Raw genomic sequence first — 25,911 nt, forward strand, 5'->3', positions numbered from 1 at the left:
TCCTAGAAGAAACTTTAGAAGTCATGAATATCTTACACGTCTCAATAGACTTACAATAATTTTAAAACCTTTTTGCAATTCCGCTGTGAAACAAGTTGCTTTTCCTGTCATTCTCAAATTTCCAAACGGCCTAGTAAACATCGTAAAAATTTAAGTGCTGAAAAGTACTTTTCAGCATCCATTTGAGTGCATCATTTGTATTGAAAAATAATATTTTTCGATACAATTTTGACACTTAGCTTAACGTTTTTAAACGGTAAATAATGTTCTAGCGGGAAAACAAACGTTTCACTGAAAAAAAAATCCAATTCAATAGTTCCAGAGTTTTTTTTTAATAGGTCCTAGAAACATATGAAACACAATAGTTTATTGGACCTTTTCAAAAAAAACTCTAGAGTTGTTTGTATGTTGAAATTGAAAAAAAAATGTATTCAACTCGATTTGTTCAGCACTCATCATATTTATCCAACTCGGTTAACCACGCTAGATAAATGTACGACTCTTGCTGAACAAATGTCTTTTCAAAACTTGTTGAAAACAAATTTCGATTCATCGAAAACACAGGTAGATATTTGAAAAATCTTTCCAATGCGTCATAAAATGTGATGATCTAGCAACACTACCATAAAATATTGAACTACGAATTATAGAATTTACAGAAAATTTCAACACCGTACGTTTCTGTTGAGTCGTAATTTTGAATACGAATTGAATGGTTTGAAATCCCGCTAGTGGCCATCCACAAACCATAGAAAAACAACAGATTGTGTTTATTTAAAAACGCAAGGACTGTGAATGTCCAAAGTTTTAAAAGAAACTTTAAATTTCAGTTAAAATCAGATCAATTTCAAGTCACACTTTTCCAGATTCATTCCAAATCGACTTTTTCATTTCACCTACTTTTCTCCTCCGCTTAAATAAACTCCTCAATCTCTCCCTCTAAACGCGACAAAAGAAGGGAAAAAGTCGAAAACAGAACGGGTTCTACCGCTGCTATACCCACAGCACCCGCGAGGACACTCCCGAGTCGGAATCACCCCCCGCTCCTCCTCCCCCGCCGTTCTGGTGAATCTTGAGCTTCTGCGGCAGCACGACCGGCGCCGAATCCCACCGGCGGTGATTCACAAAGTGGTTGTGGTGCTCGTACGCCGCGGATTGCGTGACGCGGGCCGGGATTTCCGGTGCCTTCGAGGCGGGAATGCCCAGCTTGGGCGGGTTTATGGCGATCGTGGTTACGTTGCTCGTCGGGATGACGGTGGCGTCCCGCAGGTCGGACGATTCATCTGAGACGAAGGACACGGACCCGGTGGAGGAGGCGGCGGAGGAGTTGGTGGACAGCATGGTGGAGTTGACCAGGGGGAGGCCAATCTCCTGGAACGAGTTCATCGAGCTGAAGCCGGACTCGTCCTCGGCGGAACTCGCGATCATCATCTCCTTGATCCGGTCGATGTTCGCCGAGTGCCGGTGGTTGACCAGGTGGCCGGAACTGCTGCTGGTGCTGCTACTGCTGCTACTCCCCGGATGATGGTGATGGTTCAGATGGTGGTTCAGGTGATGCCCCAACGGCGGAGATGGTCGATCCGTGTTGTCCTCGTTGTTCGAAGACGACGTCGAGTGCACCGAATCGTCCGTACTGCTCCTCAGCGAAAGCCGACTCCCGCGCATGTTCAACTTCCTACTGAACCCAACGTTACTCCTCGTGTTCACAACCGGGGCGGAAGCCACGGCACCCGCCCCCGTCAACGTGGTCGTACTTCCAGTAGTCGATCCACCTCCCCCACCTCCAACACTCGCGCCGGCCAACAGCAGCAAACTGTCCAGCTCGGCCGATGAGCTCGAGGACTGGCTGGACAGCGTCGGCTCTTGCGTGTTGAGCAGATTCTGGACCGTCCGCAGCAGCCGGAACGCCTCCTGGGCCAGCTTCTCCGGGTCAACTTCGGCGCCGGAAATTGGCAGAGTCGCTGGCAGTTGGTTGGGTTGGCGCTTTGGCGAGCGGCGCCTGGAAAGAGGTGGAAGAAACAAGTTTTGGAAAGGTTAATGGGGGCATCAATCTACAGCAACTCATTACGAGATATCGGATTTCAAAAATTATGCGCAGATTTACGACCAAGCGACGACCGACTACTCGAACTTCGAGCGGCTCTGAGTCAAACCTTCTGCCCGCTGGTTGGTCGTTGCAAATTTATGGGACTCAACCAGTTGCTGAGAAGGGGAATTATGGGTTAATTAAGAGCACACAGCACTTGCATGGCCTTCTCTGAAGACGGTAAGGGACGACAGCAAGGTGCTTAGAAGGTTAATTGATTGCCACTAGGAGGGATGATTAAAGGTGATATGCAACAAATTATCGTTTATGATGCATGAAGATATCCTTTTGAATATTAGTATATTTTTTTTAAATTGTTGACAATCTTTCAAGAAGCACTGAATAAAAACACACACAAGCACAGACATTAGTTCAGTTTTTAATTTTGAATCGATATATATTAGGGTGGTCCAAATCCGGGCTTTCTCGGGGTTACCCCCGAGCTCATTCTGAACACGGGAACCATTCCCTCTAATTTTAGTGCTACAAAAATCGGCGCATAGATCAAAATGGTTACCCTCTTCCCTCCCAAGCACCGGAAACTTGTAGCGGAACGAAATAGACTACTTTTCTGTACCAAAAATAACAGAATCGAATAGCAACACTTTTCACTTGTTTCGAAAAGTAACAATTTTCAAAAAAAAATGATTTAAACGATTTATTGACAAAATACATGAAAATTTGACTTAAAATTTCACTCAATGAGTGTTTTTCGGAATAGCAAAAAATGTTGTATGGAACTCGTTGCAAAACTTGAATTTTTCAGCACTCTTCATATTTATCCAACTCGGTGAATCTCGTTGGTTAAATGTACGACTCGTGCTGAAAACTGCTGTGCTGTTGCATAAACTACAATTTTTGAGCATTTTTCGATTGCAAATTGCCTACAAAAAGTAAAAAAAAAAATTTCAACGTTTTTCATAAATCATGATTTTTTCGAAAAATTGGCAACACTGCCAAATTAATTATGGCATGACCAACTTATGCCTTTGCTAAAAAACTGCATTTTTGCCATGTAAAACATATTCAAAATGAGATTTTTTTTGTGAAAATTCGAATAAAAAACATAACAATAAAACTATGTTTATCTGTAAAGTTCTAAAGTTGATGATAAATATTTTCATAGCTTTTCGTCAAAATCAAAAAATCAAATTATTCGCTCTACAGCATTGCCTTGGTGTTCTCGATTGCGAGATTCCTACTCGAAACTAGGTGTCCGAAGGCTTGATTGTTGAGGCAATTGCAAACCTCTTTTTACACCCTAGCTTCCATCCACCCCGGAATTCAAACTGACGACCTTTGGAATGTTAGTCCAACTGCCTACCAGCGACTCCACCGAGACAGGATCCAGGGAGATGACTCCTACACCTGGACTGAGCTAGCGACCTAACCTTTTTTAGGTTAGTCCGGGGCCAACACTTACTTCCCTTCCGACGGAAGGCGTGATCAGACAAATCTCGTCTCGAAAAATGCCACCGGGACCGTCTGGGATCGAACCCAGGCCGACTGGGTGAGAGGCAATCACGCTTACCCCTACACCACGGTCCTTTTTCGTATGATTGCCAAAAATTGTACTGAGACTTCTTTAGAGAAAATAATGATGCAAAATAACTTCTTTGACCAAGGTCATAGAAAAAGTACCCACAAAGTTTAATTCTAGAGCAATCCTGTGAGATTTCAGCCATTCGATTTTTTTGCATTTTTTAATCCAGCTGAAACTTTTTTGGTGCTCAAAGCAACCATTTTGCATCATTAGTTTGTCCATATAATTTTCCATACAAATTTGGCAGCTGTCCATACAAAAATGATATATGAAAATTAGACAATCTTGATCGATTTGGTGTATTCGGCTAAGTTGTAGGTATGAATGAGGACTACATTGAAAAAATGATACTCGATCAATTTTTTTTGTGATTTTTTAATTCACTTTTTGTCACTAAAACTTGATTTAAAAAAAAAACACTATTTTGATTTTTTTTTTCTATATTCTGATATTTTTTTTTGGGGACATCAAATCGACGTCGTCGTGCTATCTTGTCGCACCCGCCATTTTGACGTTCCGAGAAAAACGCATTTTAATGTTTGACCTTGAATATACAAAAACGAGAGCACGCAATGTAAACAATAACAAACACGTTTTGTTTGGCTGACCATTCTGTGCATTGTCCCAAAGTTTGGTTGAAGTTGGTTGCTGGAGTCCCGAGTTATAATTACAAATGTTTACGGTAGTCTAGCTTGTACGTGCGACAAACGCATCCTGACTTTCCTGGCCTGAAATCCCTTTGGCCTTTTGTCGCACTTACATCAATTTTCATGGAGTGACAAGATAGCACGACAAGATTGAAACTACTTTCATATGTAAAGTGACAAACATGCACGGAGTTTTTTCGGTTTTTGTTGAATATCTCAGGATTGAAATCGAATTTTGGGGATCTGTGAAGGTCAAAAGGTGAGGCATTGTGAGCTGCACAAAATGGCGTTCTTAACTCAATTTGGCCCAAAATGCACGTACGACAAGTTAGCACGATGGCGACGAAATGCCAACTTTTCAGAATTTTCCAGAATGTCCAAAAAATCTTTATCCGAGTTTTGAATTTTTGAATCAATACAGTTTTTTTTCAAAAATCGAAATTGGTCCGACAATTTTTCAACTGCATTTTTCGATGTAAAATCGAATTTTCAATATAAAGTACTGTAATAAAATTATTATAAAGTGCACCGTTTTCAAGTTTTAGCCTTTTTTAGGTAATTTTTTTGAAAATTGTCGATGCTATTCATTTTTTAAAATTAAAATTATGGGCAATTTTGAAACAAATATTTTTGAAAAGCTGAGAAAATTCTCCATATTTTGCCTTTTTGAACTTTTGAACTAGGGCAACTTTTGAAAATATCTTGCTTTTTAAGAAGAATTCAGAATAAGAAAACATATTGTCAGTTTCGAAACATATGAATCAGCTTTTTATTTAGTTTTCGAGGAATTGTCATTATATCATTCAAATCTTGTAGTTAATATAAAATCTTTTATTTCTATTAGTTAGTAGGTACATCATTTAATATTATGGCGAGTTTAACAAATTTTCACAAGTAATCAAAATTCTCTTTTTTTTACACGGTTATGACGTGACTTCATGCAGGAAATGAATCTAAAAACACACAACGCAAGTGTTTTGAAAAAGGCAACATCTATTCTAACGAAAAAAAAGAACGATTAATAAATTCCGAATGAAATTGACAGCCATATCAGTAAATTTATAAACCAGAACCAAACTGTCACTTTCAGCACGTCTCACAAATAGTTCAAAACATAGAATTCTTCAAAATCAAAATATTTGATTCTGCTGCTTTCGCCAAACAAAGCATCTCAATAACAGTAGCTTTGTTTGTTTAAAAAAAAACCGCCAGTGCATCGCCAAACCAAAAAAATGCACCACCGTCGATAGCATCAACAAAACCAGGGAGTTTAAGGCGACACCCATCGCTGTTTTCAAAATACCGAACCTTTTAACGTGTTTTTGATGACGATTGGACCCAAAAAACTCCAACGCCAGGGCCCATAAACAAATCGGCCACTAATTTATCGGTTGCACGTGTTAATTAGAGAGCATTGGCGGGTCGTTTTGACGCGAAAACAAATCAAGAAAGGCGGAGATCTCGGAGGGTGCATTTTGGTTCGGTTGGAGGAATTTCTTCCGAGAGGTGCAACACACCCGTGATAAAACGCGGATTAGTGTCAATCCCCGGGCCGATCTAGATCGTGTTGAACAAGAGCGAAAACTTTGCGTCGCGTCAATAAAAAGGGCCAGATGATCCGCTGGTTTATTTGGGTTTATTTTGGGGAAAAATAGAGTTTCAGAGCGGCAGGAAGAATCAAGAAATGGGTGGGGCCGGGTTGATGTTTTTGAATTCTGAAAAAGTTGGGCAATCGGCTGTTTGGTTATTGTGACTTTTTGAAGATGAGAAAGCCGACGTTAAGCATAAGAACTGTGGGCACTAAACTAGTTTAAAAACAGCTTAGCTTAAGCAGTCGAAAAGTTTGATGTTTTCTTAAGCGTCGAAAGTCTGCAAAGATTGTTTGGTTTTGATGGGGTTAATAAACATAAAATATTTTCGAGACAATTTAAGTAGACCAACCAGTGCACAGTGGTCGGAATGGCAAAATTAAGTGGAATAAATTGCTAACGCCTTTATTTGACGTCCTAGTCAAATGGTATCTTCGGAAAGTTATTGTACTTGATATGGGCTATCTTTTGAAGTTATTGACATACAAGGTGACGACTAGGCTTAGTGATTTTTCACGTTAAAAACCCAATTCTCACGAGGTCCACCATCCGAAAATACAAAATCTCACGGAGCGTGAAAAATGCAAAATAACCTATACAATCTAATGTAAAACAATCGTTAAGATTTTAGGGTACTTAATTTTCATCAAATCATTAAATTTCGTGGAAATGTCACGAGACTTGGACAAATTGTTTTTCAAAGGAATTTACCAAGTACGTAAAACACTATCATAAGTTTTAAAAAAATAAGTTTTCGCGAAAAATATGAGGATAAGAACTCTTTGCCAAACTGTACATGGAAATTTCACATATATTCAAAATGTTTTTAAACGAGTCCAATCGTGCCAAAAGTGAAAATAAACGCAAAGAAAAACATTTGGTTTTCAGTTGATTGCACTTCTATTATCACTTAATTTTTCAAAGAAATCGCACCGGTTCAGCACCGCATATGGATGCAAAACCGAGGCTTGCATAACTGAAGCACAGAGCTTATGGGATTTTGGCTAATTTTCACAAAAAAAGGCGTTTTTTCCTGTATTTTGAAAATACCATTTTTTTCTATAAAAAATCTCAAAATAATTGTTATTGTAATATGGGTTTCAAATGAACGGGTTTTATATTCATACATTTCGAATGTAATACCACCGAAAAAATACTCAAAATTCTGTTTTTCACGATATGGGTATCAAATGATCGGATTTTTTTTTCATAAATTTCGAATGTAATAACAACATTTTTTTAAACTACTAAAAATTTCTACAGAACTTCGAATTTTCGAAAAAATACTTGATAAACTTGAAATGTAATAACAACATTTTTTGAAAATATAAAAATATTAAGTTTTTCACGATGAACGTAGCAATATCTGAAAAATTTTTAGTTTTATTTCAAAAATACGTAGTTTTGTGAAAATGCTGAGTATTTTCAAAAAAATGTGTTATTACATTTGAAAGGTATGAAAAAATCCCGATCGTTTGATACCCATATTGTAAAAAACTGAATTTTTAAGTATTTTTTCAAAAATACGCAATTTTTTTGAAAATTTTTAGTATTTTCATAAAAGTTGTTATCACATTTGAAATGTTAGAAAAAATTTCGATCGTTTGATACCTATATCGTAAAGAAATAAATTTTGAGTACTTTTTTTACGAAATTTGCGAAAATGTTGAGTATTTTCAAAAAATGTTGTTATTACATTCAAAATGTATGAAAAAATCCTGATTATTTGATGTACCCATTTTGTGAAAAACTGAAATTTTTTGTATTTTTTTTTCGAAAATACGTGGTTTTGTGAATTTTTTTAGTATTTTCAAAAATGCTGTCATTACATTCGAAATGTATAAAAAATTCCCGATCATTTGATACCCATATTGTGAAAAATGAAATTTTGAGATTTTTTTTTCGAAAAAACGTGGTTTTGTGAAAATTTTGAGTATTTTCAAAAATGCTGTCATTACATACGAAATGTTAAAAAAAATCCCGATCATTTGATACCCATATTGTGAAAAATTGAAATTTTGAGTATTTTTTCGAAAATACTTAGTTTTGTGAAAATTTTGAGTATTTTCAAAAATGTTGTCATTCCATTCGAAATGTATGAAAACGTCCCGATTATTTGAACCAATTTTGCAAAACAATATTTTTGAGTATTTTTTTGAGAAACATATCATTTTCAAAATACAGGAAAAATACGTATTTTTGTGAATTGTAATTATCAGTGCAATGAATAGCTTTGCATGATTTGTCATACGATTATAGCCAATGTCTCCCATATAGCCAAAATCCCATAAACTCTGTGCTTCAGTTAAGTACTGGGCCTTGCTTAACCAAGGCAGCTGGACGAATCAAAACCTAGGCAGTGCAAAACCGGGGCATGACTGTATTTGCCCTGGAAATGAAACTTAAAAATATCAAGTTTAACTTTTTTTTAGTTTCAGACAAAAATCCATTAATGCTTCATACATTTTCAACAATTACATGGTAGGTATTGTGAAAAAGTACAAAATATCATTAAAAAATTCTGATGAGTATTTTTATCGGTGGTTCCAATCTAGTAAAATGCTTAAAAGTGTCAAAATAAATTAAAAACGTTGAAATAAACAACGTTGTTTACAATCGATTGTACTAATCTTTATTTCAATGATTTTTTTTTAGAATGCTTATTTTTACGTTTTTCAATTGAAAACTAAAACTGTAAAATTCCCAAAAATCCTTGAATTTCACGGGATTTCGCGGAAATTGTGTAAGTTCACGAATTTCACGCTGTCCGCGAAATCACGGAAATTCACAAACCCTAGTGACGACCTTCCAGGGTGTAAACCATGATAAATTTCTATCTCTCTTGGCTTAAAATCACTTAAAAATAGTTATAACTCCTCAATAAAGACTCAAAGCATTTTGCTGTCTTTAGAAAAAGTGTGTAATTTTATGTAATAAATAACTCTTTAGAACATAGTAGGCCACTAAAATGCTAACCCCTTGAGTTATCACACCAAAGCCCTAAAACGTCACTCAACAAAGTTAAATTTTGGTTGACACCCGGAAGGTCATCTTCCTGTATGTCAATACCTCCATAAGATAGCCCATGTTGTTTGTTGTTTGTTGTTTGTTGTTTGTTGTTTGTTGTTTGTTGTTTGTTGTTTGTTGTTTGTTGTTTGTTGTTTGTTGTTTGTTGTTTGTTGTTTGTTGTTTGTTGTTTGTTGTTTGTTGTTTGTTGTTTGTTGTTTGTTGTTTGTTGTTTGTTGTTTGTTGTTTGTTGTTTGTTGTTTGTTGTTTGTTGTTTGTTGTTTGTTGTTTGTTGTTTGTTGTTTGTTGTTTGTTGTTTGTTGTTTGTTGTTTGTTGTTTGTTGTTTGTTGTTTGTTGTTTGTTGTTTGTTGTTTGTTGTTTGTTGTTTGATGTTTGTTGTTTGTTGTTTGTTGTTTGTTGTTTGTTGTTTGTTGTTTGTTGTTTGTTGTTTGATGTTAATTGTTTGCTTTTTTTATTATTTTATATGTTTAATAGAAAATAAACAAATACTCACCACGTAAAGTCCCTAAAGGTGCTATACGATCCGGCGGGTGACGGTGACACGACGCTGTCCTCATCCAGCAGCATCGAGTTGTGGTTCCCATTCGTCACAGCAGTTGTCCCATTGGCCGTCGTCGTTCCGGATTGGTTTTGCTGCTGCTGCTGCTGCAGTTGATGTTGCTTTTTGGTGTAAGACTGCGACTTTTGCTGCACATCGATCAAATTCGTACTGCTGCGTGCCCGGGGACTGCTCGCGTTACTGCTGTCCGAATCGTGGTTGTGGTGGATGCTACTACTGCTGCTGCTGGGAACGCGGGACACCTGCAGAACGCTCTTGGACCGACCGATGTTGGCGGTGCCGTTGGTTCCGATCACGTCCAGACTGCGGTAGCACCGGTCCAAGTATCGAACCACTTCCTCCATCACGGCGCGGTACATCTGCCGGCTGGAATCGACCTGGGGAAGGAGAGGAGACGATCAAGTTGTGGTTTCAGTAGGTGTAGCCACACCTTAAGGTGTGAACTCCAAAATTATTATGTTGTGACATGTCTTCTTTTGCCACGTGTCTCCCCATGGGACGTATAAGTAGGTAACCGAGATTCCCAAAACAAACAACAGGTCTCCATTCTTTTTTGTGATGATTCCAAAGATCACAAGCCAGAAAGAGCGAGAAAAACACGTGAGAAGTGAAAGGTTGCTGCTACTGCACAACGCACGCGGGGGAAGATTTATGACCACGATAATCCAAATCTGCTGCTTCTGCTGCTTCGAAAGCTGCTGCGGAAGCAAAATCCAAGCCAAGCTAATATATGTTGGGTAAACAAACGAGCATCATCGTGCGCAACGCAATGGTTTGGAGGTTTTTGGGACGGATCCAGCAACAGTAGCATCAGCAACAGATGCAATGTACAAAGTGCCTTCTTTCTGGTTGTGGAATGCATCAGCCGGCAGCCTTCCACTTCGAGGGCGGTTATTACTGTCGTCATTATTATCATTAAGGTTGAAGGAAAAGAGTTTCTAAGATGCGTCTTGGGTGAAGAAGAGTCATCACGACGGGGAAGGCTTATTTTTTGGTTTTGGTGGCAGGAATGAGACAATTTGGAGAGTTTCGTCGAGATAAAAAAAAAACTATTTGCTTGGTATTACGGCGTAATTTTAGTTGATGAATGCTCGTGCTTTTCTTGATTCAGATTTACCCAGACGAACAATTTTGTGGCAAACAAACCTCCGATCTATTTAGGGCGTTGCAAATATTTTTTAAAGTTTATGTCACCCCCCCCCCCCCTCCTTCAAAATCGGTTCGAAAAATCAGGAGGCAATTTTTTTTTCAAAACCATCAAAATTTTAAAGGAAATAGAAGTCTAACCAACTGAAAACAATTAGAAATGCCTTTTTACTGCTTTTAAAATCATATTTAGCATGTATCGGATCGATCAAAAATATAAATTCCAATGTACAGCAAAAAAAACAAATTTCGGCGAAAGAAAAAATTTCTTCAACACTTGGTTATTTTGAAAACTACACCCAGAACTGGGTATCGGCATACGAGAGGATAAAGAGCACGATTCGGTAGTAAAATTGTACTGTGTGCGGACGGAGGGGATAAATCCCGAAATTACCGAGAGTACTTTACTCATGGTTCATCTTCAAAAAAAGTTCATCTAACAAAAAAAAAAAAGTACCGGTACCGAGACTCGAACCCAAGACCTTCGGCATATTGAACCGTGCCTTTGCCGTATGGGCCACCATGGTTCGGTAACTAAGTGGCGGTCATTTGTCCATATAAGCCACTCAATAGGATGAACTGTTCCAATGAACGAATGAACACGCGAGAGGACTTTACTCACGCAAAATAGTACTTTCCTCACGTTTCTTTTCGTGAGGACTATCCCCTCGTTCTTTAACTTTGGGTGTAATGATTGCAAAACAACTGGCAGGTGTAAAATGCACTTTAAAACACTATTTTCATTCAAATGTTGAGACCATGGCTTGTCAATTCAATTTTTATATATTTTTTTTTTATAACAGTTTTTGCAGCAAGCTCACAGCCAAGGGTCCTGATTTTTGGTTCAATGAACAGAAACCACTCACTCATCGCCTATCCATTCGTCGCCTATTCTAACCCGCTAGCATTCATGAGAGAATGATACTCGCAAGCAGCCAGCGAGTGGCCCGAACTGTTCACTCAGCGAACAAATACATCGTGAAAATTTTTGCCCGCTCCGTCGCTCGACGACACTCACACACTACCATGCTCAGCGAAGAGCCATTCTCACAAAATGCCAGCGCGGCAGTCTTTTTGTCTTCACGCCTTCAGTTTGTCATCAATTTGATTTTTTCTTGGTGGAAGTTTCTTTGAATGATGTCTATAATGTTATGAAATCAAAATAAATGCACAATTTAATTGTTAACATTGATTTTAGGCAACCCAAATCAATGAGTATAACGCAGCTCATCAGAGAATAAATGTTTTCAGTTCAGAGTGATCGGTGACGTTCGGCCTGCCTGAGCCGTTCGGAGTACAGACTGTCTAGGGGAAACAGACTGGCCGATGCAAAATAAATAGGCACTGGCAACGTATGTTTTGTGCTTGCAACACTGCCAGTTTTGCTGGGCGTAAAGGGCGGTTGGTGTCCAGCGCGTTTGGATCTGTCAAACATTGGCCAAACTGTTTCCTAGACAAACTGTAGTTCGGAGACTGAGCCGATCAGAGAGAGAAGGAGAGTAGAAGAGAGTGTGTTTGGGAGAGAATGGTGTGAAAGTGACAAACAGTAGGAATTCATCAGGGTAGTATCGCGTCGCCTGCTATTTGTGATCGCGAATGGAGCGGTTGATTTTGAGCAATCAGGACCCTTGCTCACAGCTCAATTTTGCCCGCGTGTAAACATGTCCGCGATCTGCAGTTCTTACCAACACATATAATGCTGGCGCGTCCCCAAGCAACACTCCAGAGAGAACAATATGTTCGTGCTTTGTCCCTCACAATTCTACAAGCGTCCATGGCGCGGTGATAGCGTGTCGGATCAGCAACCAAGAGGTTAATGGTTCTGGCAGTAGCAAAAATGTCATACCCCTATATCGCAAAAAATGCACGAGGACAGATTCTGATATACTTTCATGCCGCAATGCATCACAATCATGCCGTTTGGGTGTACATACCAAAACTTCAAAATTTCCAGCTCTGAAATGTCAAAAATGTCAACATTCCCAAATTTAAATTTTAAACATAAAAATTTAAAAACATAAAAATTCTAAAACTCCCAGCTTTAAACAATATAAATTTAATTATTATAAAACTCCAAAATTCTTAAATTTAAAACCATGGAATTCCCAAACTCCACGTTACCTAATTATTTTTTTTAATCTCAAATTTTATTATTCCAAAAGTAACATAAGAAATTCTAAGCTTCACATCTCCCTTTGTGACAAATTAACCATACAAAATAGAACTATTCGTATGAAGGGTGGAAAATCGCTAACCAGACATGGATTACCTCAAAGATCCAAAATTCTAATATTCCAAAACATAAAAATTTCATGATTGTGAAAAAAAATCCTTTCAAATTCCATGATTTTAAAACGTAAATATTCAAAAACACCAAAATTCTAAAGCTTTATAACTAGGAAAATTACAATATTAAAAAATAAAAACTAAAGAATCCCAAATTTTAACAATTCTAAACTCCCAGATTCTATAATTACAAATTAAAAATTGAAAGTTCAAAAAACCATCCACATTAACGACCCCCGGGACTTTTGTGGTCTCTATTGCAAGTTTCTGCTCGAACCTAGGAGTCCGAAGGCTTGAATGGGGAGAGCACCCAAACCTCTTTCTACTCCAAGGAATCTTCCACCCCAGTGTTTGAACTGACGACCTTTGGATTGCGAGTCCAACCGCCGCCAGCGATTCCACCGGAGTAGGCTTGGTTTGGTGTGTTGTTTGTACACCTGGAATGACTTAACGGCCTAACAACCAAGGCCGGGACCGACATTTTACTTCCTCATCCGATGGAAGGTTGGAGCAGATGGGATTCGAACTCAGACTCATCCGCTTGCAAAGCGGACAGCGTAACCATTCGGCCACGCACTGCCACCAAAATTGAAAGTTAATGGTTCCAAAACTCAAAAACTGCTAAAATATTAAAACTTATGTGAAACAACAAAGATCAACAATGTTGTCGGTTTCGCGGACAGGATTTCTATCCGTTTATCATTCCCAAAAATGTCAGTTTAACATTTGATTGCTGAAAAGTTCAACATTTCAGCAATTAAATCAAAATGTAATACTTTCCGTTACTATTTTGATTTTTAACACTTGACGAAAAACGGAATAAATACATGCTCTGTTCCCTTAAATACCTATTAATGAGTTTTTTCGTTATTGCATTTGTAATTTGATTTGTCACCATTCATTGTTTTGCCTCATTGGAAATGTACGACTCATGCTGAAAAAATATCGAGAAGTTTGAGGAAATCATAAAGTTTTGGCTTCAACATATTTTTTTTGTCCTTGAAAAGGAAATTAATAACATGAAACTGATCAAACATATCTTAAAGTAAGATAAAGCAAACAAGTGGACACTCTAGATTTTTTTTTAAATTTTCTTGGGCTGTTTCGGATCAGAACAACTGACTTGGCAACTCGAAATTGGAATCTTTATGAATGCTTTTTTAAAAGGTATGATGATTTTACTTTTTAGTATTATTTAATATTTTTTTCTTTATCTTTTTTTGTCATAAATTATCAAAATTGTTCATCATACTTAATGGTCGAAATAAATTGTTCCAGCGACTTTTGTGTTTTTTCATCATTTATTTCAACAATATTGCACCATTTAGCAAGGTTTTTTTCATATCTGCCACATGCTCATTAAATTAATCGCTGTCTTCTGCTTTAATACGATGTCACCGGGGTCACACAACATTCAGCGTAACTGACTTCTGGTTTTACCTTTGCTCACCGTACCATACCATTGATACCCATCTTCTTGTCTCATTTTCCTTCCCAAAACTTCATTAATCAAAGTCGTCGCTACCTACACGATGCAGGCATTCACAATTAATACACCACCCATTCATTATTTCTCAGATAGCATGTGTGTGTGCACGTTTCAAGATATTCAACTCTTCAGAGACCAGAAAAAAACTTCGACATCATAATCATCGTCATCATGTCAGAAAATGAAGAGACAACGTAAACATTGGCTAACCTTAACTCGACATGTTTCAACCCAGCTATTTTGGTTCCTGTTGGCTGGTTTTAAAGACCTGCGCCTAAGTTCGCGGTCAACGCCGTCGATAACGATGGACAACTTCGGTTGTGGGGTGACCCATTGATAGTGAACCACTTTTCTCGCGTGCCTGGTTTCTCTGCGCTGACCACTTCTTCGTCAGATTGAATTTATGAATGAAAACGATTCAAACTAACGAACGGAGCAACCGCCAAACGAATTTGTCATGCACGTTGGAGTTTTCGTTGCAACGAAGAAATGCGGGTGTGAGTGTGTCACAACGTTGGGTTCGTTTTCCAGGTCAACTAGAAGTCACGGTGCAGCAAGTTTGAGAATTTGCAAGGGTTCTTGATAAGTTGGCAACCACCGCACTCAGTTCGCCCCTACGACGCTCAAGCCCACTGGGCACACGCGGGCTGCTGCTGTTTGACAGCTGCACTTCCGCTAACAGTCTGTAACCAAACAACAAAGACATTACACGCTATTTTTCTATCCGCTAAGTAAACCGCGTGTTTTATTCCGGCCTCCCCGAAACCTCTTTAGGTTGTGGGCCCAAGTCGCGTTTTTCGGTCTAACGGAAAAGTGCGCGGAATCGTCGGGCGTCATGACGGACGCAAAACCCGCTCCGGTGCAGGTGCCGATGTTGGACGAGTCCAACTTCAACCCGTGGCGTCTCCGCATGTTATCGTTCCTGGAGGAGCACGAGCTCTTGGAATGTGTGCGGTCGGACGTGGGCGACGTGGCGGAACTAAAGGAGAAAGTGGGAGAAAAGCCGGAGGAAAAGACGGCCCAGATGAAGCTGCTGGAAAAGCGCATCAGGAAGGACCGTCACTGCCGTTCGCAGTTGATGGCGCGGATCAGCGATGCGCAAATGGACCACCTGGAGGAGGACATGTCCCCGAAGGACATCTGGGACAAGCTGCACAACATCCACGCGCGGAAGAGCGTCGCGAGCCGGATGCGGATCCAACGGCAGATCGTGACGATGCGCTACGATGGGGGAAAGCTGCAGCAGCACTTTTTGCAGTTCGAAAAGTTGATCCGGGAGTATCGGTCCGCCGGCGCGAAGCTGGAGGAGATCGACGTGATTTGCCATCTCTTCATCTCGTTGGGATCGGCGTACTCCGGTGCTGTGACGGCGCTGGAAACCATGTCGCAGGAGGACCTCAAGCTCGATTTCGTCAAGAACCGGCTCTTGGACGAAGAGACGAAGAAGGGCATCGAATCGCCCACCCCGTCCCAGAGCGATGCTGCGTTTCACGGGGCGAAGCCGCAGAAGAAGCAAAAGTGTTTCGGCTGCAACAAGGAGGGCCACCGGGTGGCCGACTGTCCCGAGAAGAAGAAGCCGCAGCAGAGCAAGAGGAAGCAGAAGTCGAAGGCGAACGTGGCGGATTCCGGCAGCAACCGGAAGGAAGTTTGCTTCGTGAGCGAGGCGAACCCCCAGCAGGCGCGGACGCGCTGGTTCATCGATTCCGGTGTGACGGACCATCTAGTGCGGGACAAGGAGCTGTTCTGTGAGCTGCATCGTCTGAAGAAGCCCATCGAGATCGCGGTGGCCAAGGACGGTGAAACAATCCAGGCGGAGCACTCCGGCACGGTGAAGGTGGTTGCGGTCGTGGACGGTAAGAGAGTGAACTGTACGATCAAAGACGCGTTGTACGTGCCGAAGTTGCGCTGCAATTTGTTTTCGGTGCTGCGCGTTGAACAAGCCGGGATGCGCGTCGTGTTCGAAGACGGGAAAGCGACAGTGTACAGTGGTTCCAAAATCGTCGCGTGTGCTACTGTGCAGAACAAGCTGTACGAAATGAACTTTCTGGCTCGGCACGGTACGGAAGATTCTTCGCTGTTGACGTGCGGTCGCGTGCGGAAAGGGTTCGTGCTCTGGCACCGTCGTTTTGGACATTTGAACGAGCAAAGCCTCAAGTGTCTGGTGCAGAAGGAGATGGTATCCGGACTCGACCTCAGTACCGCCGGGACTGATGATACCGTCGTGTGTGAATCGTGCGTTGTCGGCAAGCAAACGCGGAAGCCTCACCCACCGCGTGAAGGTCGTCGATCGTCGCGAGTGCTCGAACTGGTACACACCGACGTGTGTGGTCCCGTATCGCCGGAGGGACTCGACGGGATGAAATATTTTGTGACGTTCATCGACGACTGGACCCATTTCGTGATGGTGTACCTGATTCGCTCGAAGGACGAGGTCATGGAGTGTTTTAAGGAGTACGAGGCCTTGGTGACGGCGAAGTTCGAGCGGCCGATCTCTCGACTGAAGTGCGACAACGGCGGCGAGTACCGGAACAAGCGTTTCGAGGGGTTCTGCAAGCAAAAGGGGATCCGGATGGAGCCTACTGTCCCCTACACGCCGGAGATGAACCCGTTGAGCGAGCGCATGAACCGGACGCTAGTCGAGAAGGCGCGGGCGATGCTTGCTGATGCTGGCGTCGACAAGAAGTTCTGGGGGGAAGCCATGCTGACGGCGGCCTACCTGACGAACCGAAGCCCGACCGCTGCTCTCGAGATGAAGAAAACGCCGTACGAGTTGTGGGAGTCCAAGAAGCCGGACGTGTCGAACATTCGTGTTTTTGGCAGCGATGTGTTCGTCCACGTCCCGAAGGAGTTGCGCCGAAAGCTGGACGACAAGGCGTGGAAAGGAACGCTCGTCGGGTACTCACACAACGGGTATCGAGTCTGGGACCCCAAGAAACGGACGGTTGTCACGGCACGCGACGTGGACTTCGTGGAGTCTGTCGCGGTGCAGCAGCAGGTCGCGCAACCCGACTCGCAGTTTGTGCCACTTGAATCCGATGAAGAGAGCTGCGTCGATGACGCGAGCTGTGCCGACGATGGAGACGAGACTTCGGAAGACGAGTTCAGCAGTGCTGCCGATGAACCCGAAGCTGAGGAAGCTGATGGCAGCGGCCGACCTCAAAGACCGAAGAACCCTCCCGCTTGGCACAAGGATTTCGAGGTTGAGTACGCCAGTTTTGCACTCAACGCGATGAACTTCATCGAGGACATCCCGAGTTCGGTCCCTGAGCTGAAAAAGCGGGACGATTGGCACGAGTGGAGAGCTGCGATGCAAGACGAGATGAACTCCATGAAGCGCAACAACGCCTGGACGCTGGTGAAGTTGCCTGCAGGACGCAAAGCCGTTACCTGCAAGTGGGTGTTCAAGGTGAAACGGGGCGACGCTGAGAAACCGGACCGGTTCAAGGCGAGACTGGTCGCCAGAGGTTTCACGCAGAAGCCCGGGTTCGACTACACCGAGACCTACTCTCCGGTGGCGAAGTTGGACACGCTGCGGGCGGTGTTAGCGCTGGCCAACGAGAATCGGATGTTCGTGCACCAGATGGACGTGAAGACCGCGTTCCTGAACGGTGAGTTAGCTGAAGAGATCTACATGACCCAGCCGGAAGAGTTTCAGCAGGGGAATGGACTGGTCTGCAAGCTGAACCGTTCCATCTACGGGTTGAAGCAAGCGTCCCGGGCGTGGAACGACCGATTTCATGGCGTCATCAGCAAACTCGGATTCGTCCGGAGCGCCAACGACATGTGTCTCTACACCCGAGGAGCTGGAGACAAGAAGCTGTTCCTGGTACTGTACGTGGACGACATCCTCCTGGCCGGAACGTCGTTGAAAGTGCTGGAGGCGGTCAAGCAGAAGCTAACCTTGGAGTTCGAGATGACGGACGAAGGTGAGATCAAGCAGTTCCTAGGAATGCGCTATGAACGTGACAAGCTGAAAGGAGTTCTGAAGATCAGTCAGCGCGACTACTTCGATGGCCTCCTGAAGCGTTTCCGGATGGACGACTGCAAGCCGATCTCGACACCGATGGGGCACCGGCTGAGGCTGGTGAAAGGAGAGGAGAAGCTGAGAACGTCGAAGCCCTACCAGGATTGCCGAGGATTCTCGAGACTGCAAGCGCCTGAAGCACGTGGACACCAAGTTCCTTTTCCTGCGGGAGCTGGTGCAGCAGAGGACGATCGAGATCAAGTTCGTGCGCTCTGCGGAGCAACAAGCGGACATCATGACCAAGGGTCTACCGGCAGCTGTCTTCAAGGATCTTCGCGCCAAGCTGGGATTGGAGGAGACGTGCTGTGATTGAGCAGGGGTGATAAGTTGGCAACCACCGCACTCAGTTCGCCCCTACGACGCTCAAGCCCACTGGGCACACGCGGGCTGCTGCTGTTTGACAGCTGCACTTCCGCTATCAGTCTGTAACCAAACAACAAAGACATTACACGCTATTTTTCTATCCGCTAAGTAAACCGCGTGTTTTATTCCGGCCTCCCCGAAACCTCTTTAGTTCTTAGTTCTAATTTGTGGAATATTGCACGGTAGGGTGACCCACTTTCTGAGTAGGTGTAGATCAAAGGAAAATTTCGTCATAAAGAAACTTGTGTACAAAATTTACAGAATCAAATAGAGTGATCAAAAAAAGAATACTCACCTGCTTGAGCTGCCACTGCAGCGTTTCCACCTGCGTCTGCAGTATCACAGATTCCACGGTCGAGTACATGCCGGCCACGGTCGCAGCCGCCGCTCCACCACCTCCGCCTGCCAGCCCCAGTCCCAAGCTGCTGGTCAAGCTGCTGCTGCCGGAACTGCCTCCACCGTGGCCTCCGTGACCTCCGTTGCCGTTCATCAGGCCGTTGATAGCGTACCCGCTATTGGCGGCCAGATTCACCAGACGGCGATTCTCCTCGATGAGATTTTGGCATTCCTGGAACAAGAACAAAAAGAAATAAAGGTTAATTACCACCGTCACGGATTGGGACATTAGACTACAGCACCACACCAACCAAGAAGAAGGTTGACAATCGTTTGATGTGCGTCTTCGTCGTCGTGACAAAAGACAAAAGACTTTGTGCGCGAAAATATCACGCAGACACACAATGGCGTGACAAATCAATTTGGATTTAATTATGCCTTTCTTTCGGGGCACGAGATGCATGTTGTGAGGCCGGAGAACAGTACAGAACGGTCGAACAGCTGGGCTGGCTTCCACGGAGGGACCTTGCATATTTCCCACACGAAGGAACTGATGTTGTTCGAACAATGTCTTTACGGTATTGTCAAGAAATTAAAAAAAAACGTAAATTTTGAGCCCATTTTATGAAATTATAAGCAAGTAAGTATTTTGAGTACTTTGTCTTTTTTGTCTTTTTGGTCTTTTTTGTCTTTTTTGTCTTTTTTTGTCTTTTTTGTCTTTTTTGTCTTTTTTGTCTTTTTTGTCTTTTTTGTCTTTTTTGTCTTTTTTGTCTTTTTTGTCTTTTTTGTCTTTTTTGTCTTTTTTGTCTTTTTGTCTTTTTGTCTTTTTGTCTTTTTGTCTTTTTGTCTTTTTGTCTTTTTGTCTTTTTGTCTTTTTGTCTTTTTGTCTTTTTGTCTTTTTGTCTTTTTGTCTTTTTGTCTTTTTGTCTTTTTGTCTTTTTGTCTTTTTGTCTTTTTGTCTTTTTGTCTTTTTGTCTTTTTGTCTTTTTGTCTTTTTGTCTTTTTGTCTTTTTGTCTTTTTGTCTTTTTGTCTTTTTGTCTTTTTGTCTTTTTGTCTTTTTGTCTTTTTGTCTTTTTGTCTTTTTGTCTTTTTGTCTTTTTGTCTTTTTGTCTTTTTGTCTTTTTGTCTTTTTGTCTTTTTGTCTTTTTGTCTTTTTTGTCTTTTTGTCTTTTTGTCTTTTTTGTCTTTTTTGTCTTTTTTGTCTTTTTTGTCTTTTTTGTCTTTTTTGTCTTTTTTGTCTTTTTTGTCTTTTTTGTCTTTTTTGTCTTTTTTGTCTTTTTTGTCTTTTTTGTCTTTTTTGTCTTTTTTGTCTTTTTTGTCTTTTTTGTCATCTGCTAGCTTTCAATATTTTGCAAAGTGACATTACAAATCTATACTTAGCGCGTAACGCTCAGACTGTTCCAATTCCATTAAAATTCTTTCAAGTGCACCGCCTTCGTTGGACCAAACATCCAAAAATACTGCCAAAGATAATCACGGAAGAGATTCCTCCTGTGCTAGCGACCAGCACCGGCCTGTCATAACTGCAGATGATGGAATTCCTAATTAGCACACGGCCAGTTAGTTTCGGTCCTCCGCAGAAGTGGGCATTCCTACACCCAGCAAGAGCTCCTTCACGAACCCCGCAACTTCATTAGACCACATTAGTCAATCGTCATCCGAAAGTTCGTCTCCTTTTCCCCCAAGTCTCCCACCGACCTCCACCTCCAACAATGTCTCGTTAATTAAAACCTCTTTCATCTGGCAATTTTCGCACGTCCCACCACGCCAGTTGTAACAACACAACCATTTTGCTCATTAAATGCAAATTTGTTGCACATTTCCCGCGGCGGTCGCGGAATTCGCACTCACTTGTCATTTTTGCCTCCGGAGCCGCGACGCGTTTCTAGCTCATCTAGAACATGACTTTGAGGGTTCGCGTACTTCTGCACAAAAGTGCTGGTTGAGCTGCTTCTTCTTCGAGGGCCGCAACTCCTCCTCGATGACAGCTAACGCGTGTTCATTTGTCTAAATCCGAAATACCGGGACGGTATTTTCCCTTTCTTGTACCCGGAGGCAGAAAACTCCGAGGTTGATCTTAACCCTTTACTGTCATTTTTGAATAAATTTTTATTGGATGTGATTTTCAGCTAGAAAAAAATAGTTTCTAAACGAATCAAAATGTAATTGAAATTATATGTTTAAAAAATCAGCAAATTTTGACAAGTAAAGGGTTAAAAAGAACAACAACAAAAACATCCCCAACTCCAAGTGAGCAACAAAACAAGCCAAGTGAAGTTGTGAAGATCTTCAGAGCCGGCAGTCGTCGGCGTCGTCTCCCTGTGAACACGGATCATGTTTCATCTCGGCTCTGCTTGGAGCGTTTAATGGCGTTACGCATGCGGCGTTCCTCAATGGCACGGGAACGTGACGACAAACGATGCGTCAGTTCTAAGGGAGCAGATCGGTCCGACTGCGGCGCGGTTGAGATGTTAAGTTTGGCGGAAACATTGCACTTGGTGGACTGTAACCTCTCGCTCTTTGTGGAGCGCCGATTGAAATGTCTTTGTCGAGCACTGGAGGAAATTTTGGCTTATGTGGAGTATTTGCTGGTGTAAGTTATAATTTGGTCACAATTCATGATGTGCAGGATGTTTAGTATGACTGATTTTCTAGCAATGTTGTTGTTGATTGACGAATTTCAGCAAAAATGATGATTACTGAATCGCATTCAGTTATTTAGTTTACTGCAATGGCAATCAAAAATTTGCTGTGTACACTCCAAAGAATTTTCTGTCATAAATTATTTTCAGATTGCAAAACACTGAACATGTTGCGAAAAATTTCACCTGAAAATGCCTATAACTCGAAAACTCGATGCACTTTGAAATTTTGATTTTACATATAAAAATTATTTGTGAAATTTTGTTTGACAATATTTTAGGTTTTTTCCAAAAAAATCCAATTTTTCAAAAATGTATAACTATGGTACATACCAGACTCAAACATTTTTAGCTCATATAAAAAAAATTAAAATTGAAAATACTTTTTTTTGAGAATATTTTTTAGTGATAAAAAGTCAAATAAAAAATAGTAATTTTTTTCCTTATACCTATTGTTTCTGAATGGTCCCAATCATAAATTACAACTTTGCTGAAGACACCAAATCGATCAGAAAGTTTCTTCTCAAGATTTTTATTTTGTAAGGAATGCATGAACAAAGTTTTCTTCGAATAAAAAAAATACAAACATTTTAGAAACCGTAGATAATTACTCATATACCAAAACTTGCGCAAGGATTTGTCCTACATAACACAAATAACCAATTCTCTTATTTTTTTAATATTAATTTTTGTATTTTGTAATCCGGCTGACACTTTTTTGGTGCCTTTGGTATGGGACCATCCATAAACCACGTGGACACTTTTTTGGAAATCTCGAACCCCCCCCCCACGTGGACAATTGTCCATACAAAAAAAACTTTTTTGTATGGAACGTGGACAATCGCCATAACCCCCCCCCCCCCCTAAAGTGTCCACGTGGTTTATGGATGGTCCCAATGCCCAAAGAAGCCATTTTGCATCATTAGTTTGCCCATATAATTTTCCATACAAATTTTGTATCTGTCCATACAAAAATGATATATGAAAATTAAAAAAATCTGTACCATTCGGAGGAATTTTTTGATCTATTTGGTGTCTTTGGCAAAGTTGTAGGTATGGATAAGGACTACACTGAAAAAAATTATACACGGTAAAAAAAAATTAATGATTTCTAATTTCACTTTTTGTCACTAAAACTTGATTTGCAAAAAAAAAAAACTATTTTTTCCGATATGTTTTAGGGGACATCAAATGCCAACTTTTCAGAAATTTCCAAAATGTGCAAAAAAAAAAACTTTACCCAAGTTATGAATTTTTAAATCAATACTGATTTTTTCAAAAAATCGAAATATTGGTCACAAAAATTTTTCAACTTCATTTTTCGATGTAAAATCGAATTTGCAATCAAAAAGTACTTTAGTGAAATTTTAATAAAGTGCACCGTTTCCGAGTTAAAGCAATTTTTTGGTAACTTTTTTGAAAATAGTCGCATTTATTCATTTTTCCAAATTAGTGTCCATGTTTGCCGCCCACTTTTGGAAAACATATTTAAAAAGGGCTGCGAAAATTCTCTTCCTATTTTGCTTTTCTGAACTTTGTCGATACGACCCATAGTTTCTGAGATATTGCCATGCATAATTAAAAAAACAGGAAAATTGATGTTTTCTAAGTCTCACCCAAACAACCCACCATTTTCTAATGTCGAAATCTCAGCAACTAATGGTCCGATCAAATATTCAAGAAATTTTCCGATCTTTCCGAAAACAATATTTATTTATTTTTTAATCAAGACGAACATTTCAAAAGGTCAAAAAATTCAATATTACGTCCATTTAAAATGCTAGTCTTGATTTAAAAAAAAAATATTGTTTTTGGAAAGATCGGAAAATTTCACGAATGTTTCATATTTTAACATTGGGAATCGAACCATTAGTTGCTAAGATAGGATTACCTCTTAACACAAATTTTAGGAAAACTTTCAAAAATTAGGATTCGCTAAATTGAAATAAAATCTAAAGTTGAAAAAATACCTTTCCAATTTTATATCTTTACCCTTTTTGTTTAGAAGCTTAAAAATATTTACAAAATTACATTTTCAGTATTGATAAAGAATGTGTCAGGTATAGATTTTTTAGCAAACGCGTTTAAAGGCATTGGATTTCTTTTGCATCCTCAAAAATTACCAAATTCCCCCCAGGGGGAATTCTTTACCGGTTGAGAAACACTGTTCTAGAATCTCTTAAAATGGCCTAATTATGAGTACAAATGGTAAATTTGCTTAGAGATCAGTTTAACCATGATATTTTTTTTAATTCAGTTGATATTCAGATTACCTCTAAAAATCAAATACGTTTACGATATTTATATTGTTGTTGGTTAAATGGAGATTCTACAGTAAACAATCATCATGTTTAGTGAAAGTTTATCTTATCATTTATGAACCAATAAAAGATAATCGATATTTAGGCATACAAAAAAAAAATCCTACCAAATCTCTCTCACACCTGGTAATCGATCAATGTTTAAGCAAATAATCATGAAAGAATAAAAAAAAATCAACCTCCAATTGTTGGTGGCAACTGCATTTATGTGCCAAATTTGGTCAGCTGAAATCTTCGCACGCGCCGCCACCTTTCGGAAAAATTAAGCTGTGAAATTGAGTCAGAAGCAAGAAAACACGCGCCGAGTTGATGTTTGTTGTCGGATAGAAAATGCGTTGCCGAAAAAAATAGAAATAAACATCAAAACACACACAACGCGCACTGCATTTCGATTGCACACTAATCATGTTTGCTGATTTTTTTTCTACAAACATTTCCACCACATTTTTCGTTCGTTTTTCACCTCCACCGTGTGGTATTTTGTCTCATTGAGCAAAATGAATGCCACACACAAAGTCGGTTTGAGAAGCGTGCCAAATATTTTTGGAGGGAACATTTGAAAAAGGCGCTTCGGGTCGAAAACTTCTTTTTGCTATATTTTGTTATTCTAATACCATTTTCAAATGTTACCGCCGCGAGTTTCATGTTTTCTCATCGATTTTCGCTGCGCCGCCCTGCTCAAGCTCAATAGTTTTATTTTGTTATTTTTCCACTCTGTGTTTTTTCTTCGCGTTTCGTCGATGTTTGGTTTCATTATCACCATTATGGGGGCCTGCAAATTGTGGTTCGGAAATGGACACAGGAGAAAATTTTCGACGCTGATGACGAACGCCTTTTGTTGTTTGCTAATTTGCGCCATCGATTGTTGTGAACCAGTAGCTCAGCCGGTGGCAATTTTATGCTAATCAATTAACATCCGTTTATGACCAATTTGGACCACGTTTAACCAATTTTCATTATGGTGCTTTTCATGGTGGTGTTTCTGTGGACACAATGAAAGACTTTTCATGTTTTGTGAAAGCGAAGTAAATTTATTGAAAACTGTGCTGTCACTTTTCAGAACTATCTTGTCTTGTTTCTTGTCAAATAATTCGGTGTGATAAAAATGTTTGCATGCATGATTTTAAAAAATAAAAATAAATCATAAATCGACAAAATTTTCAAAATGTTTAAATCATATGGTTCGCATGACATTGTTGAGTCATAGCTCATATGAGCAATTCTCTACCAAAACCGGAATTGGATTTTATTTGTATTTTTTTATTTGGCTCAATTTTTGTGGGGCCTTCCCTATGACCAAATAAGCTATTTTGCGTCATTGGTTCACCCATACAAGTCTCCATATGATTTTGGCTGCTGTCCATACAAAAATCGTATGTAAATATCTGGGTGCTGAAAAGACAGAATGCGCAACGTGATTTTCGAATGCTCCCCACTACTCCTCACTAATACAACTGCACTACAGCTGTAAACATAAACAAAGTAGAAGGCTATGCTCAAGCTCAAGCGTGACATATTTTTTGCTGCTGAAGTGACTTGTTTTGAAAATTTTTGAATCTGTTGATGTTTGACTTTTTGCTGACAAAATTAAGTACTTCGCGCGTGTTTTGTTTATAGACTAAACGAGGGGCAGCCAAATGAGGCCTTTTTTGTTTTCCACGTGACGAAAAATTGCGTCAGAAGTGGGTGGAATTTAGTGAATCGTAAGAGCATCCAAATGGCACTTTTAAATGTTTCAAAAGTTCGACGCCATCAACTTTTTTTTTATTCCGGACAAAATAAATTATTGATCGATTACAATACTTGCTATTTCTTGGGAGCATTTTGCGAACAGTAAATTGGTTCCGCTTT

General features: G+C 40.5%; 1 protein-coding gene across 2 annotated transcripts in view; it reads right to left on the minus strand.

Annotated features, from left to right (window-relative positions):
- Positions 1-851: 851 nt before the first annotated feature.
- LOC6051143 overlaps positions 852-25,911 on the minus strand; it is a 326,944-nt gene continuing 301,884 nt past the window's right edge. For both annotated transcript variants that reach the window (XM_038259340.1, XM_038259339.1), the window contains exons 5-7: positions 19,056-19,328; positions 9,387-9,829; positions 852-1,999 (exon numbers count right to left, since the gene is read on the minus strand). In XM_038259340.1, coding sequence (XP_038115268.1) covers positions 994-1,999; positions 9,387-9,829; positions 19,056-19,328 — 1,722 coding nt within the window. In that variant the 3' untranslated portion in view covers positions 852-993. The remainder of the gene's footprint in view (positions 2,000-9,386; positions 9,830-19,055; positions 19,329-25,911) is intronic.

This window comes from Culex quinquefasciatus, chromosome 3 (genome assembly GCF_015732765.1).
Source record: "Culex quinquefasciatus strain JHB chromosome 3, VPISU_Cqui_1.0_pri_paternal, whole genome shotgun sequence".
NCBI lineage: Eukaryota > Metazoa > Arthropoda > Insecta > Diptera > Culicidae > Culex > Culex quinquefasciatus.